Source organism: Astyanax mexicanus, chromosome 1 (genome assembly GCF_023375975.1).
Source record: "Astyanax mexicanus isolate ESR-SI-001 chromosome 1, AstMex3_surface, whole genome shotgun sequence".
Classification (NCBI taxonomy): Eukaryota; Metazoa; Chordata; class Actinopteri; order Characiformes; family Acestrorhamphidae; genus Astyanax; species Astyanax mexicanus.
The window spans coordinates 100,199,635-100,218,319 of NC_064408.1; the positions used below are offsets into that span (position 1 = coordinate 100,199,635).

Genomic DNA, 18,685 nt, shown 5'->3' on the forward strand with positions numbered 1-18,685 from the left:
CCTCACTCTAACCTCATCTATCTCACTCTACCCCACTCTAACCTTATCTACCTCACTCTGCTCCACTCTACCTCATCCTAAGTCATTATAACCCACTCTACCCCAATCTACCTCTCCCTTAATCTGCCTCACTCTAACCCACTCTACTTCACACTAACCCAGTCTACCTTCCTCTGCCTCACTCTTACCCACTTTACCGGACACAAACCCACTCTACCCCACTCAACCCAACTTTACCTTACTCTAACCCATTTAACCCTACTCTTCCTCACTATACCCCACTCAACCCTACTCTACCTCACTCTAACCCACTAAAACCTACTCTTACCCACTCTACCTCACTCTAATCCACTCAACCCTACCCTAACCCTAATCCACTCAACCCTACCCTAACCCTACTCTCCATCACTCTAACCCACTCAACCTCACACTAACCCACTCTGCCCCACTATACCCCAATCTACCTCATCCTACTCCACTCTACCTCATCCTACCTCACTCTAACCCATTTTGCCTCACTCTACCTCACTCTACCTTACTTTGCCCCACTCTTCCATACTCTGCTCCACTCTACCTGACTCTACCTCACTGTTACCCACTCTACCTTACACTAACCCACTCTGTCCCACTCTCCCCCAATCTGATCAGGCAAGTTAGCTAGTCTAATCATTTAAACAACTAAAACTAATAGAGTAAACAGTAATTCTACCTCTCTGTCTAGCTCGTTAACTGACTAACTTTAGCTTAGCTAGCTAGTTAGTTAGCATTAGCTGATGCAACACAGATATTCGTCCCTCCGACTAGCAGCTGCAGCAGTGTGCCTCTGATGGCGGGGATGGCTAGACGTCACCAGGGGGCGGTATTATTGTATGTATTATTATTATATGTCTGTTTACAAAAGTCCACAGCTGTAGCACAGTTGAACCTGCGAGGATGTTGCAGAGACGGACATGGCCACAATAAAAGCGTTTTAAAGGTTAGGAAAGGTTTATAAATTTTTTAAGCAGGATTGATATGTTTTATTACTTCAAAGCAACACATTTCAGCTATTAATGAAAAAAATATGCTTGTGCAAATCTTTCGAGTGGCTTATAAATAAATCAGAAACTATGCGTGGAACATAGACTTTCTTCTTACCAGAGCACATAGGAGGTCCACAGCTTCCAGGATGAGCTCCTGATGGCCGATGCGGGACACACCCAGGTCTTCCAGCTCCTGATGGGTGATCCGTAACAGCTGGTCTCCACCCACTTTCTCTCGCTCGAAGTTTTTAATGTATTGCTGCAGACAGTCATCCAGCCCTGCAGGGAAGGAGAAAGGAGAAAAGACTATTTCATCTGATTTCTCAATGATCCAACCTGTCATGATAATAATAATGGACTCCAGTTGGAGTAAAAAATGACAGTGAACAGATATGATCTGCCTCTGGTAGATATTTTATGGAAAATGAGAGCAAATCTTTCTTTTGTATCAAGCAAGTTGTAGCACGATGTTTAACTGAATTTAAGTGAAACTGCATGTACTGCATTCTGCCTTTTGCACATTCACATATATACTGTGTGACTGATGTGACTGCTAAAAAAAAGCAGCAGGGAATACATGTTGGAATTGTGCACAAAAAATAACACAATTAGAAATTTGAGAAGGACATGATGTTAGGTTCATGATATTTATTTTGACATCAGGAATTGACCAAAACATGGGAAAAATGTAAAAGCTGCTAAACAAAGCTGTAAGTACACCAAAGTCCAACCATAATCATATATCCGCTTTTCTACATACAAACACAGATGTGACCACTTTCTGGTCCAGTTGGCAAAATGAAACCCAAACAGTGGCAATGGTTTGGCTTCAGTCATAAGTCAGTATAAGTCAGTGAGCGGTGAGGACACAAATAAAAAAGAATTGTTTGTAATAATAGCTGGTCTCGGGTGTGTTACATGCTTTAGCCATAGTGTAACCTTCTAACTTTCCCATCAAAAATGCTCTACTGGACTGGTCTGAGAACTGAATGAGGGAAGTGAAGAAAATTCTACCCTCTATTAAGGGTGTAAGGAAATATTATCTGAAAAAAAATACTGCTAGTGGTCTAGCATGCTAAGCGCTGCCACTATGATAAGAAGATCGCCGGTTTGAATCCTGTTTATGTAGCTTGCCAACAGCTACCGGAGCCCTGAGGGTAGATGGCATTCTTTTCCCTCATCACTCGAAAAGATGATGGTGCTCAGCACAGGGCATCTGTGAGCTGATGTATCAGAACCGAGTCGTTGTGCTTTCCTCTGAGTTCACATGTATCAAAGGAGGCATGTGTTAGTCTTTACTTTCCTGGTGTTAAGGCATTAATAGAGATAGGGGAGTGCTAATGAGTGGGTTGGGTAGTTGGCCGTGTAAATTGGGGAGAAAATAGGATAAAAAATTTTAATAAAATGAAAAAAAAATGTTTTGTCACGATTTGCAATACTGTATGAATTTCTAAAAGCTCAGTTTTGAAGAGGGGGGAAAAGAGGAGCAGGAAGCCCTCAGTGCCTTCTGTAAACATCCTCCATCTCAGTCCCATCTCAGCAACAACACCACACACTTCCACACTGGCTTTACACACCATCGACACACCAGTGATCACTACATTCATCCTGTCCATCTTACACGTCCATCACTGCGACAGTGAGTGACAAGACAGTTGCCTTTGATATAGAATGTTTACAGTATGTGAAGTTCCATCCACAGTCCTTAAGCTTACATTTAAAAAGGTTCTTAACATTAAATAACATCAGTTACAAAAGTTCTATAAGTTCTCACATCAAAAGGTTCATATTTGTTTTTTCTAAGACACAGGTTCACAGCACTGTTCCCAGAGTTGGTCCCAGAGTTCCCCTTGTCCTGCATACTTTAGTGTTTTCCGGCTCCAACACACTTCAACCCACTCAGGGAGGAGATGTTAATGAGCTGATTAGGTACCTAACTGCATCGTTAATTACAAAGTTATGTACTGAATTATATTTGCATTTAATTTTCTTTCTGCACTGATAGTATCAAGCTTGCACTTCTGACTCTTAGCTGTTTGTTTTTATGACAGGAACTGACACCAGCAAGGTAACAAAAATAGAGATTTTGGTTCTCAAGAAAAGAATAGGAGGGCATTTTATGTCTCTATGGTATAAAGAAATAAGTTAAAAGGTCTCAACCTTGGAGAGTGTAAGACATATTGGAACCATTGGCACAGATAAATCAATTCAACTTACGTGGGTGTGTGAATATCTTGTATCCGATGTGTATCAATTTTGCATTAATTTAGTCAAAAAACTCAAAATTAATAAACATACAGTAAGAATGTGTGTGTGTGTGTGTGCACAGTATATAAAATTAGCAACACCACAGAGGCAATCAAAACAGACATGGGCAAGGCTATATAAAAGGTCAACATACTACCACGATCAGGAGACAAACCAAAAAAGCTAACCACACAGGTGACCAGAAGACAAAGCTGGATTCCAGAATTCATACACAAGAAAGTCACATGTAAACTGTGCAACAGGTACAGCTTGGCAATACTTACATAGTAAGAGTGCAAATGACTAGTTGATTGGATACAAGTGAATGGGATTTTCTATTTGGAAGGCTGTGGGCATGTGGCTATGACTAGCACAAATTTAAATATATCAAATATATCAGATTGAGATATTAAATATCAGTCCATTTTCTAAGCTATCACCTTGTCAGGGTCAGGCAGGGATTAGAAATGTGCAGATAAAATGAAGAGGATTTAGTGAAAAGTGACAATCCAAAATAGTGGTCAATAACAGGCAGAGTGAGACAGTCCAGGTCAAAACAGAGCAAGGCAGTATCAGAGGGCAAGGCAAAAATCTGAGCGGTAAACAGACGGAACCAATCAAATTCCTGGCAGGGTGGCTGTGAAGTGAAGGGGTATATATAGTGAGTGAATCAGGTGAAGTCAATATTCAGGTGATTGTGGTCTGGGACGTATCATGTCCCAACACAATTCTAATTTTCTCATTCATCATCCATTATTTTTTAAATATGTCTAGATTAAACAGCCAATGGGACTTTCTTTTAACAGGTGTCCTCCTAATACTAATCCAAATGCAGCTCCTTTTATTATAGTGAAACTATATACAAAATATACACTGGCCCTAGATAAAGCTGAAAAGGGACAGACAGGAGGATCTGTGTAAAGTTCTGGAGCTGAAAACATCTAGTTACTGCTGCTCTCCCAATCAATGCATTCTGCCTCATCAGCAACTCTCTGTCCAAGCCAGTGCCGCTGTCCAGCTCAAAAACAAACACCAAATATCACCAGCACCATGCTACTTCAAAATGCACTCGTCAACATTTTTTCTGATTCATTTAGAGAATAACCTCAATGCCATCAAACTTTGTGTAATTTGTGTGCAACGTTGTGCCAGCCAGTAATGGAATCATAATTTAAAGGGTCTATTTTTAACTTCCTCTCTCATCCCAAAAGTATTGGATGGAGCACCATCATTCCAAAGAACACAGTGCCACTGCTCCACAGCTCAGTGCTGGGGGTGTTACACTCCTTCAGCCCACACCTGGCATGACATTAGGCATGTTGCCAATAGGTTCATGTGGATCTGCTTCGGATAGTCCAAATTTTAGCAACGGAACTGTCCAAAAACTGCAGTAACTTCAGCAATCGGTATAATATATAGTATCTGAAGCTTTGGAAATAAAAAAAATAAGAGCACTTAATGATGATATTTTTCCTTGATTTTACCAAATTAAAATCCTCTAGAATATAATCAAAAGGAAGGTGGACGATCACAAGCCACCAAACCAAGATGAACTGCTTGCATTTTTGCACCATAAGTTGCATAAAGTTATCCAAAAGCAGAGTGTAAGACTGGTGGAGGAGAACATGCCAAGATGCATGAAAACTGTGATTGAAAACCAGGGTTATTTAACCAAATATTGTTTTCTGAACTTTTTTTGCATTATTTGAGGTCTGAAAGCTTTGCATTTTGTTTGTTATTTCAGCCATGTCTCATTTTCTGCAAATAAATGCTCTAAATTATCTTTTTTTATTTGAAATTTGGGATAAATGTTGTCTGTAGTTTATAGAATAAAACAAACATGTTCATTTTACTCAAACATATACCTATAAATAGCAACATCAGAGAAACTGATTCAGAAACTGAAGTGCTCTCTTAATTTTTTCCAGAGCTGTATATCAGCTAAATCCATTAGAAATGTATTAGAATGGGTGTAAAATGGTGTAAAACAGCACCAGTTGTACAGGTCAATTTCAGGGTAAAATAAAACACAAGAAAAAAGGCAGAAGTTTTTTTTTTTTTTTTAAACAAACACTGTACTGGTAACTCCTGTCCAGCACACTTAAGAGTGGGAGCTCATTCACCGCTATTTCCTAAACCCAATAAGAAAAGTTTTTTGCACTGCCCCCAGGTACTGTACGGCTCAGAAAAGTGCTGGAAAGCACACATAAATCAAACTAATGAAGCTACTGTCACTATGCACAAGGCTAAGAGTGCAGCCAAATGAATGTGTGCGTAATACTAGAACTCGAGAAGGTAGGAGAACCCAGAGTTAGCTAGAGAAAGAGCGGAAGAGAGAGAGGGAATGAGGAACAGGGGAACTGGGGGAGGGAGTGATCTTAATTTGGCTCTGCAGTTTCATAAAAGACATCAGTCAGTGTGCCACAACTGTGTTAGGCACGCACAAATGCAGCAACACACACACACACACACACACACACACTACTCCATTACTGCACATACACACAGTCGGCACAGTCGGTCGCAGTCGCAGAGCATACACACTGACAGACGGCATTTGTCAGCCCTTGGCATTCTTGTCAGTCTGTTTAATGCCTCCATATCTCCACCAAACGCCCACTGCAACTGTTCACCCAGCATAAGGCATGTCACAGACCCTTGCAGAGTGTGCGCACGTGTGTGTGTGTGTGTGTGTGTGTAGCCATTATTGGAGCTCATCCTTGTGGTCTAATCTGGTCTGTAATAGTCAGTCATTTCTGTAAGAGATGAGAACGAGAGTCTAAACTGCATCCATTAAACCGGAGATTAGCTGTAGAACAGATAACGCTCAACACTGGCCCCAAATAATGCTCAGCTCTCTAACTAATGGCCGCTTGGGGTGTTAGGCCATTACTCTGTATGCCTACTGAGGCTTAATTCACTGTTTGTGTTACACTGCTGACGATCAGTGGCTTTATGGTGATTAGTGCTTTCTGCTAATGCCATGTATGTGTATGTGTAAGTGTGTGAGGGTGTGTATGTGTGTGTTTGTGTGCGGTGGGGTCGTTAACAGTGCGTTAATTGGCTGTTAATTCTGTCTGGAAGCTTCACAAGTGCAGGCAGTGTGAGTGAGTAAAGGGGCCGCTCCCTGAGAGAGAGAGAGAGAGAGAGAGAGAGAGAGGGAGAGAGAGAGAGCGAGAGAGAGAGATGAAGACAGTAAAAGATTGAATGAGAGTGAGTGAAGGATAAATCACAGAGGAGGTGTAAACTAGGGAAGGGCAAAAACACTGATATCACAATACATGTAGGTATGCATATAGCAGAGATCCCAAGTTGAAAAATTTATTTCAGGGAGGTACCCCAGACCTGGACTTGGTCCCACCCCCAATGTATAGTCACATTAACTCATTAACTCACTTTCAGCATGTCTTTTGCAATCATTTAGTCCCCCGTAGGTAATACTAAAATCACTATTACAAACTGTACAGTGGGCAAGACTTTCATTGTTTGTTACTTTTACCAGACATGGATATAGTATATAGTAGTCAGAGGTGAAATGAGTTTTGATGGGAGTCATGATGCTCCTGAACGCATCCCTTCCAGGAAGGGAAAAAAACACTGCCCACCTACATAAAAAACCCTGATTGTCTGACTCACAGACTCTTTACAGAGAACACACCAATCAGAACCTCTCTGTTTTGCATGCGCTTCATGAATATGCACACAAGGGGAGCGATTTTCTCTCCCTCTCTTTCACAAACGATTAAGGAAAAGAGTGTGTGTCGCCTGCGCACACGCAAGATTGCGGGAGATTTTATCTGACTTATGGGCATCAGGGAGCCGTTATTGATATTTGGTAGACTCCCGCAACTTTCGGGAGACTTGGGACATCTGTAAACTATACATAGTTTAAAACATTGTTTAAAAAATATTAAACTATCATTTTTAAACAAAATTTTGTAAGATGCAAGTTAACAGTTTTTTTAATTAGTTGCCTCTGTGTATTTAGAGAACTGTTTAGAGAACTGCTATTTCTGTCTTATATTTGATTTTATAAACATTTTAAAAAAAATTGCACATTTTAATGGAAATAAATGTATACAGCAACTTAGTACAAGTTTATTTTGTGAAAACAATAGTACATTTTGATACCATTGTTTCAATAATAATTTAACATTTATTTTTAATAAACTTACGGGACAACTTGAATGTTTTATTTCTTTTTTTTTCTGCATCACCAATGTATCGGATCGGGGCTGGGTCTCTGTGTCAACTGACTGGGACATGCCTAGTTACTATTAAGTTTTTTTTTTTTCACAATAGATTAATTACAGATCCTCACTGAAGAATGAAGAAGCTGCAAATTTTAGAAACAGTAGGATTTCTTATTTCTTAGCCATACATATGGTTTATACTGATGTATTGAAGCATTAAGTAAGTTATTAATTGTTAGTTATCTTGAGTTATTAAGCTGAGAAGATGAAAAGGTGTCATTTGTGTGTCAAAAGTGTGACCTGGTGCTGATTGGGTTAAAGTACCTGTACTAAATAAATGGAGTATTGTACTGTTTTTACTGACAAAGCAACACTACATGCGGTAAAGAATATTCTGCGGAAAATTCTATAAAACTGACACCAATACATCCCAATAAAATTCCTGGTATTTCCTTATTTAAAAGTATTTTATCCTCTTCAGTAAAACAGAGGAAGTGGGGAAGCTAGATCATACAAATGTAAAATAAATGGATGAAGGGGGGACTGGAAAAATGAGAGGAAGAGAGAGAGAGTTAATGTGTAAAAGAAGAGAATGATAGTGGAAAGTAGAAAGACAGAGAGAACCAAAACATAAAAATAAGAACATTTGTGAGACTTGGAAAAGAGTGAGAGAGAAAAGAAAGTGAGAAAGAGAATACATTTAAGAGTATATTAAATAGAAAGAGGAAGACCTAGAGAGAGAGAGGGAGAGAAAGTCAAAATGTAGAGTGGGAGAGAGAGGAAGAGAGAGAGACCTTGTGAAAGTGCAGTGTTAATCTGCATCATTTATCACTGTCAGTACACTGCTATCCAGATACACAGCATACAGATCAGGACACGGAGAAAAGACATAAAGAGAGCAAATAAACTCTCGTTCTCTCTCTCTCTCTCTCTCTATTCCACACACACACACACTAAGAGGGAGCTTTGCTGAAGATTCTGTCACCTGGGACTAAAATGCCCCCTACTCCTGGCCAAGCAGTGTGAGATTAATTCATCTCAGTGGTGGATTATTAACGCACCCGGGACATAATTTACTGCTCTCAGAGTCTAAACCATGGCCTCCCTCGCTCCACACACACACACACACAAACACACACACACTTTCAGTGGAACAGAATAAATACATTCACTTTGCTACAGAGCATTATTCATATTAAATAATAGGACAATGGGGCAATGTGATGACAGGTTATCGTTATTGTGATCAATTGTCTGAGTATATCACAGGCATCGTCAGCACATCTAGAACACTGACCAACAGTGGGCATCATAAAACACACAGATTTAGAACAGAGAGTCTATAAACAGAAGCCTCCTCCTACAACACCCACCAGTGCTGGCACAGACTGCACACTAACAGGTAGCTGATTAGACGTCAGCCCATTACACAATGATTCTATTTTATTCTGTTATTTGTATCTACAGTGTTGTTTTCTGCTCTTTAACAGATTTAAACCACAGTTAGGCCCATAAATATTTGGACAGTGAAACAATCTTCATGATTTGGGCTCTGCATGACTCTACATTGGATTGGAAATGAAATAACTGAGATGCAACAGAAGTGTAGACTTTCAGGTTTAATTCAAAAGGTTGAGCAAAAATATCCAACCATTTTTCTAAAAGCTTCCTCATTTCAGGGGCTCAAAAGTAATCTCAAAAGCCATTTTATGTGCTTTTCCCTTGTCTATTATCAGTTAAGCAGGTAAAAGGTCTGTACCTAAACCAGATGTGGTGTTCTGCCGAATTGTCCTACCCATCGATACATGCTTCCCAAAGGTACTGCGCATGCGCTGACCTACACAATTTAATTATTTCTCGTGTTTTGTATTTATAATTAATCTGTTTTAGGGCGGTTTATGTGCATTAAACAACGCACTGGACGCACTGTCATTGCACAAAAGTGTAAACAGAAACTAGAAATTGCAACAATTATTATAAATAAATACAAAAGCAGTTTGTAATGAGCTATATATGTGCCATAACTTTGCCATGATACAATGATTTATGCAATCCAAATCTAATAATGTAGATCTACTGGAATTTCACTGGGTACATGCCCTAAAATAGTTTAAAAAAAAAAAAGTTTAAAATAGTTTGTATTTTTACAGTTAAATATACATTAGGGCAGCACGGTTCAACAAGGTAGGACAATTCGACAGAACAGTGGCATTTGCATTTGGAACTTGTTGCTATAAACCCACAACATGCGGTTACAGGAGCTCTCAATGAAAATAAAACAGACCATCATTATCCTGAAAAAAGAAGAAATCCATCAGAGAGATAGCAGAGATGTTAGTAGTGGCCAAATCAACAGTTTGGGACATTCTGGAAAAAAGGAGCGCAGTAGTGAACTCAGTAAGTCAAAAAGTCCTGGATGGCTACGGAAGACAACATTAGGGAATGATGCCAGAATCCTTTCCATGGTGAAGAAAAATCTCTTCAAAACATCCACCCAAGTAAAGAACACTCTCCAGAAAGTAGGGGTATCAGTATTTTAGTCTACCATAAATACAAGACATCATGAACATGTGCGTTCCACTTAATGAGTCATTGCCTGCAAAGGATTCCCTACAAAAGTATTAAAAATTATCATTTCATCCAAAATCACGAAGATTGTGTCAATTTCCAAATATTTATTGGCCTAACTGTATGTGGACAAAAGTACCATACATCTGTTCATAACCTTGTGAAATCAAGAGAATTACAAAAAAAACGTTGAAGTAAAGTTTTTTACGACACGATTTTGGAGAATTGCTGTGAAGATTTGATTGCATTGTGCGACAAAAGTGTTGCAGGATCATCATGATTTGATTACCAACTCCCCAACTTATCTCACAAGTATTAGATGGAGCACCAACATTGCAGAGAACCCAGTTCTTCTAGAGCTCTAGAGCTTAATAAGGGACAACTTTATTCTCCTCTGGCATCAGGCATGGTGCCAATCTTTTAATCTATAGCTCCAGAGGGTTCTATACTTATGGCAATATCTATCTACATTTGTACAACTATGTTAATATGGGTGTTGATTAAAGGGCATTTAGTATATTTCACTGTTTTCATTTTATTGTGGCTTCCTATCCTCTCTGAAAAACAACTGTTAACAGAGCAAAATCAATAAAATCTTAATTTTACCTTTGTAACATTTGTTTTAGTCTGTCGATGTTGAGCTCTCCACCACCACCTGCTGCACTTGCAATGACCTCTGTTTATGAAATGTGCTGTACATCAAAAACTTGTCTTTCCTTGTCTTGTCTTGTCATTTAATTCACAGTGCATCAATCTACTGTTACAGTAAATAGATAAATTCCCAGTCTACACATTTGTGCCCATACTGCTGGGTGACATGGGTTCATGCCAAGAGTCAGATTTCTTTGTTCCTCTAGTTTGTTCAAAGAAAGCCTCAACTGCTTATTATTATTGATCTGAAAGTCTAAACCATCTTTCAAGAGATTTCACAGCATAGCAGAACCGGACCGAGGTTCAGCAGATCCAGACTAAGACCACTTTTTTTTGCCAGACCAAATCCCTTTCACACTTGCTTCTTTGGTTCGGACTAAACTGAATAGTTCAAAAGTTTGGACCAAAAAAAGAGTGAGAAAAAGCACCCTTAAGCCCTATGCGGAGGGGATTAGTTTCTCAGGGGGGACCTCTGTGATTTAATTCCCATCCGGAATGACCATGTGCATGTTTTTCTCAGACACCCTCTGAGAAGATTACAGGCAGAATAATTATCTACTGTTTTTCACTGAACTCCGTGGTCCTCTGGTAATTTTAGTCCTGTCCAGAGTCACATCTCTGTCACCTTGCGTTTAATAAAATAGCTATTTGTCCCCTGCCACGCACCATCCACATAATCATAACAGCAAGTGGAAATGGAGGAGCTACTGAACGCGATGTCACGTGACCAAGAGAGACAAAAAATTCACTGGTCCTCCTGTTTTTTCAATTGCAGTCTGGATGCAAGCGTTTTATCACTGAGTAGAAGTGTGACATAATTTTCACAGACGTCTCCCTGAGAAACTAATCAAAACAAAAATCTTTTGCAGGGATGACCCTGCATTTTACAACAGCACAATGCAAAACCACATGCTGCACATGTTAAACAAGGCATGGTATGAGTATGAGTATGAATATGAGTACAGGTCTGTGATTAAATACAGTCACCCAACCATCAGTAGGCCAGAATGCTTTTTATGATGTTTCTGTAGAAGTAGTTGAGGATAGGACTGTGACTGCTGGTTCTCTAAAATCTTCTTGAGAAGAAGAGCTGCCTTCTTCACTATGGAGGAAAAGTTCCAGGACCAGAAGAGGTTGTCAGTGCACTCACAAGAACTTGATCCTCTCAGCTGGTTCCTCTGCCGCCAATGAGAAGTGGAATGTAAAGCTCTTGCCTCGTTACAAAGCCCAAAATGGTCTCTTTGATAGTCTTGCTGACCTTTAATGATATTTGTCTTATTCAAGCAGTTTGTGTAGTCAAGTCACCTTGTTGTGGGAGATGAGAATCTCAGCTGTTTGTGTGTTCTGCAAACCAAACTTGGTGATGTAATTGGTGTGAAGTTCTCCAAGAGAGAGAGAACTTTCTAAAGGCTAGTCTAGTTAGATATTTGAAAAGCAGAGCTTGGCAGCACCGTTCTCGAGCCGTTCAAGGTCCATTTAATGCTCCGGCCCTGTTCTGGAGAGCTACCTATGGCTCCTATCCACCACCACTATGTAGATGGTTGCCGTAGCGACAGACTAAAAGCCCCAAGTGCCTGCGCTGAGCCGAAGGGAAACCCTAGAAGTGCGCTTGAACCCTGCTATTAGCGAGGGCTTTCTTGTATGGACACAAAAAGCCGGATCCAGAAGCCCCGCTAGCCCGGCTATTACACACACCCACGCACGCCCCGCACAGCACACAAAGAGAGGACTAACATACCTGTGAATCGCCCGTGAACTCCCACACATTCACACTATGGGTCAGAACACCACCCATGTCCTCCACGGACCCCCCGTGATGGTACAGAAATCATGTATCTGTGTGTGTGTTTGTGACAGAAAGGTTAGCGAAGTCTGGTCAAGTGTGTTGTTGAACAGAATGGCCTCTAATCAGCGTCTGATTAGATGGGCAAACAGCTGAAAGTTGAAACACTAGAATTATATTCATCAGCAGAGAGAAAACACTGGTGATCAGGAGTCTGTAAGCTGGAGTTACACAACTAGCAGTTAGTGCTCTCCTCTGAATGTGTTTAGCTGTTCAATGATGTTATACAAAGTAGTGTCTGGCTTCCTGTGACTAGATAATACATGCTTCACCCTTTTAGCACTAGTAGCATCACAAGAAGGGTTGTTCTAGCTCCTGGGAAGCCCGTGTTTAAGAGTGTTAAAGTTCCATTAACTTACAGTGTAACCTCTCTGTATGAATCAGTACATACAAAATACTTACTCAGCCTCACTGGTACTTAAATGTAGGTACAAATAAAGAAAGCCGGAACAAAAGAGTAACAGTTGGGTCATTTCCTGACATTTATTATGTAATTTCATGACATCACAAGCTTTCTAGAGGTAAGTTTTCTTCCAACATCAGCCTGACAGTTATTATTCAAACCTCAAACTCATACAAGACATAAGCATAATAAATTAATGGAGCCTGGCTGAAGTGAACCTACCTAACTGCCATGAAAAAAAAGCAAAAGTAATGCTTAAATAATATACAGCATATACAGCTCTGGAAAAAATTAAGAGACCACTTCAGTTTCTGAAGTTTCAGAAATCTGTATTTGGTGGAATAACCTTGGTTCTTAATCATTGTTTTAATGTCTCTTGGCATGTTCTCCTCCACCAGTCTTACACACTGCTTTTGGATAAATTTATGCCACTCCTGGTGCAAAAATCCAAGCAGTTCAGCTTGGTTTGATGGCTTGTGATCATTCATCTTCCTCTTGATTATATGCCAGAGATTTTCAATTTGGTAAAATCAAAGAAACTCAAAATTTTAAGTGATCCCTTATTTTTTTCCAGAGTTGTATATAAACTAGGTACATTCAAGACATAATAGATTAAGAAAATTACACTACAAGCTATGGGAAATTGCATGGTAATGGCAGTTATACTTGCTTGTTCCTGATTGTCCTCTTTTGGTGTTGTTCTTTAACTAGTATTTTGCATGTACTGGTTTGTATGAACTGGCTACACCATAAGTTAAGGAAACTTAGACTATAAAACACTGGTATTATACACTATTACCAGATATTAAAATCAAATTGTGATATACTGTTTTGCAATTTTTAAGTATTAGTTTGGTCAGATAGATGGTTAACTCCTGACCACTAGTTAACACTCTGTACTTGTTAGATCACACTGTTTTAACTGTATGCAAATTATACCTTTATTTTCCTCTGATTTTATAAATATGTGTATTTCTTTACTAAAACAGTTTTTATCTGATTTTATCTGATTGAAACAAGCACATTAAATTGCCTTGCTTTGTGCTTATGTTTAAAACTGTAAACACTGTATTGTGATTCGAATAAAGTACTTACTCACAGACAGCCCTAATGTTTATATTGCAATGTCAAATTAGGTTCACATTTAAAACTATACTTGTTTTGGTCAATCAAAAAAAAATACATTCAGGATTATAGCAAGGCAATGTATTTTATAATATTGTGATGAAATTTCGTATCGTCAATATGCTTTTAAGAACACTGACCCAAACGTTCATTTAATTACAAAGAGTGCTAAAATTACCTAGCAGTGGCTTAATGTTAGCTGAGAGCAAACATAGTATGGATTAGAAGGTGTTAGCTTGAATGCTAACTGTTTTCCAAGCTGAATTAATAGCTGAATTTTAATATCATAATGATGCCTGTATATCACTCTGCTCTTTAGCTATTCCATTTTTAATACTGTCTAAACATAAAAAAGGTTGGCCTTGTAGTAGTGCAGGTCAGTGTTAGGTAGTGGAAAGCAGGATTTGCCACAGTAAAAATAGCCAAAATACCTCCAAGTCAATTCTAAGACCAAAGTGATTTTATTAATAATCAAAAATGACAAAAATAGGAAAAGAAAGACTGTACAAAAAGGAAAATAGAACAAGTCAAATCTTACCATAAACACAGGACTAACTAGCAAATACTAGCTATTTTAGCCTTCAGTCCCCTACACAAAATAATCCTGCCTTTCAGCAGTACAGGAAACTAAAGCACAGCGGCACAACTGGCTCAAAAAGGCCTTCCTTTTTAGACTCCCCCCACAAGTGTCTCTACTTGCCCTTTTATACCTGTAGCTCCACCCCTTCCTCAATTGGGCCATACCATTACTACAGCATAGGGGTTCCTTAAAGGTATACACACACACACACACACACACACACACATACATATATACAAACAAACACAAATACATACATTATTGCAGACATTATTCACACCACATTTACATACATATTGTGGGGTGGAAGAGGAAGGAAGACCCGTGAGACTCATGCTGAATACTCAACAGCTCCTTTATTGAACCGGCTTGCCACTCACTTACAGTCTTTAACAAGACTAGGAGAGCTAAAACCATAAAACCACAGAGCTAACCGGCCCAAAGGCCACCAACCCAGCTGTGTGTGTCCCAGATGGCAGATCCAGAGTGGTGCCCACCCTCTCTGCATAACCCCTCCCAAGGGAGATGCCCCACCCCTGTCATCCTCGCACACAGGAGAACAGAAACATGCCTGCAGGCAGCCACACACACAACCCAGAGCCGCCACATAGCCCCCCTCCCAAGGGTCAGCCGTCCCGGCGACCCCACCAACCCAACACAAACCCCGTGTACAACAGAACATTTTTTTTTTACAATCAGTCGCAAACAAAGTCATTAAGGCAGGCGGACGGCCTCCGTGCCCGCGGCAGCCTGGAGGGGCCGGGCACGGCACCGCCTGCCAGCGGCTCCGAAGGGCCAGAGTTCAGGTCAGGCACGAGTGCAAGGCCGGCGGGCTCCGCACCACCGTCCACAGTGTCCGACAGTCTCGGCCTATAGGGGGCCAGCCTATCACGGTGCACAATCATAGTGCGTCTGCCCCACCGGATCTTATACACCACCTCCCCCAGCCTGGACAGCACCAAGCACGGACCCACCGAGGCCGACTGGAGCTTCGGGCACAGTCCCTTCTTCCGCTGAGGGTTATTTAGCCAAACCCTCTCCCCCACCGCCAACGGGTCCCCAAAGCAGCGCATGTCGTACGCACGCTTCTGCTTCTGTCCGGCAGCAGACTGGTTGGAGCGCGCTAGACGGTGTGCTAATTCCAGCGAAGACATAAGGTCCGAGACAAAAGTGGGCGTGTCCGAAGCGTACCCGCCCCCGTCAGGAGGCGCCCCAAAAGCCAGGGAGACCGGCGTCCTCAGTTCGCGCCCGAACATAAGCAGAGCCGGCGTGAATCCCGTCGTCTCCTGCACAGCAGAGCGACAGGCCAGCAGCACTACCGACAGGTGCCTGTCCCAGTCACGCTGGTTCTTGTCTGACACCATGGCCAACTGCGCCGCCAGCGTGCGGTTAAAACGTTCCACCAGTCCGTCACTCTGCGGATGAAGGGGCGTCGTCCTGGTCTTATGGATTCCCAGGATGCGGCAGACCTCCGCCATGACCTCCGACTCGAAATTTCTCCCCTGGTCGCTGTGCAGTTCTTCCGGAACCCCGAATCTGCAAAAGAACTCCCGCACCAGGATATCCGCAGTAGTGACCGCCCCTTGGTCCGGCACCGCGTAGGCCTCTGGCCACTTCGTGAAATAGTCCATCGCCACCAGAACAAAGCGATTTCCAGAGTCCGTCACCGGAAAGGGGCCCAGCACGTCCACGGCCACCCGCTCTATCGGGCTGCCGCACTGGTAAGGGTGAAGTGGGGCGCGGGGCGCCCTCGAGGGGCCCTTCTTGGCAGCGCACACGTCACAGCAGTGCACGAAGAGTTCCACGTCGGTTCTACACCCAGGCCAATAGAAGCGTTGCCTCAGGCGCTTCAGAGTCTTGGTGACACCAAAGTGCCCAGCCCCAGGTGACCCATGAACTCCCCGTAGGACCGATCCCCTAAGCGCCCGCGGTACCACCACCAGAAAAACGAGCCGCCCGTTCGCCGGATCCTCCCAGGTATGGCACAGCACGCCGTCGGACAAACTAAAACTAGCCCAGTTGGAGCGCAACGCCTTAGCAATCGGGCCCAGCGGCACCACCTCCCCCCACGACGGTGTGACGTTCGCACTGAGCGCGTGTACTGCCCACGATAATTTGCGATCCGCCCGTTGCGCATCGCGGAGCTGCTCTACGGACACCTGAGCCACCCCGACAGCGCCAGTAACATCCCCGGAGATTGCAGCGCAGCGTGCGGTCTCAGCAGATTTCTCCTCAGCACGAGCACAATGTTTGCAGTCGGCGGCCACACACGGCCGGCGCGACAAAGCATCCGCGTTACTGTGGCCACGGCCCGGGCGGTGCACAACCTCAAAACGAAACTCCTGGAGTCTAGATAACCAGCACGCGAGTTGGCCCTCGGGCTCGCGGAAACGCATGAGCCACTGTAGCGAGGCGTGGTCAGTGCGCAGCAGAAAGGGCACCCCATACACGTACGCTCGGAAATGTTTAAGGCTTTCGACCACCATGAGTAGTTCCCGGCGCGTTACGCAATAGTTGCGCTCCGCCTTGTCCAGGCGGTGGCTATAGTGCGCTATTACGCGCTCGGAGCCATCCTGAACCTGCGACAGGACTGCTCCGAGGCTGGCCGTCATTTCCGAGCCCACTCCGCTGGAGAGCCTTGCCTCTAGTCCGTTGGTCCGCTGTCTTCCTCCTCAGCCGTTCGATTTCCCCTGCCAGCAGCTCAATATCTTCCAGCAGGGTCACTTCTGACACCAAATGTGGCGTGGAAGAGGAAGGAAGACCCATGAGACTCATGCTGGATACTCAACAGCTCCTTTATTGAACCGGCTTGCCACTCACTTACAGTCTTTAACAAGACTAGGAGAGCTAAAACCATAAAACCACAGAGCTAACCGGCCCAAAGGCCACCAACCCAGCTGTGTGTCTCCCAGATGGCAGATCCAGAGTGGTGCCCACCCTCTCTGCATAACCCCTCCCAAGGGAGATGCCCCACCCCTGTCATCCTCGCACACAGGAGAACAGAAACATGCCTGCAGGCAGCCACACACACAACCCAGAGCCGCCACAATATTTTTGGACATGTCTCTAGATGGTGAGTATTAATACATATTAAAACTTTTCTCTCCCACGTGTTTCTGTAAGGAATTACCCCGCCCATCTTGTAGCACATCCAGAGCTCCAAGGAAACTACAAGAACAGGAGTCAACATGGCCGCCATTCCCTAGGGAGCCCCCCATAGGACAACAACCAGGTAAGTATATTTTGGTAATTTACCTACCTAAAGTATTATTTAATGTCCCCAGCAGTACTAGTTATGTGGCCATGACTCTGCCATCATGACACTAAATATGTGTGTATTCTTTATTTATATCTGAATTCTACTTTTATTGCTCAGTTGTGTGATTACTGTGTGTGATGTATTTTTTTCATAGGGTATCATATATCATATATATAGCATATATCATATGAAACTGGATTGTGAGACATTAAACTATGAAGTAAAAAAAACTGTAACCTAACAAAATAAACCAATTCAGAATGTCTCATTATATGAACTGTGTTTATGTGTAAAACTAGTGTTAATTAACTGTAAATCTTTTTATCAAGTTGTTGAGCTGTATTATTAATAAAAACACTAATCTGGCAGAACTATTACTATTAGCATTAATTTAGCTGGATTGGATTATAGAGCAAAAACACTTGGTCTGGGATATCGCCAGTAAGCAGACAGCAGTGTTTCCTAAAGACAAACATCTCCAGGGAGGAAAGTAGGGTAGCCTCTTTAAAAGAGTGCTGTATCAACAGCAGGTAGTCTTAATTATTAGCAGTCTGTTTCTGTCCAACACAACTATATACCCAAGCTAATGCACAAAAAGCTGAGCTGATGAGAGCACCCTATTACAACCAGCTCATCTGTTTTTATGCCAGCTATAAAAACGAAGGGGGGTATTACTGTAATATTTGCTGAGCACTCTGGGGGATTATTGCATCGGGGATATCTTGTCTGTATCGTAGTCTTGGGCAAGCTGATGTGCTTTGTTGCATTTTCACGCTTTATGAAGAAGTAGCCTA

At 42.2% G+C, this 18,685-nt stretch overlaps 1 protein-coding gene across 4 annotated transcripts in view; it reads right to left on the bottom strand.

Annotated features, from left to right (window-relative positions):
- Positions 1-18,685, bottom strand: part of cnksr2a (connector enhancer of kinase suppressor of Ras 2a) — a 177,036-nt gene that overhangs the window by 137,406 nt on the left and 20,945 nt on the right. For all 4 annotated transcript variants that reach the window (XM_049462856.1, XM_049462835.1, XM_049462846.1 and 1 more), the window contains exon 2: positions 1,138-1,301. In XM_049462856.1, coding sequence (XP_049318813.1) covers positions 1,138-1,301 — 164 coding nt within the window. The remainder of the gene's footprint in view (positions 1-1,137; positions 1,302-18,685) is intronic.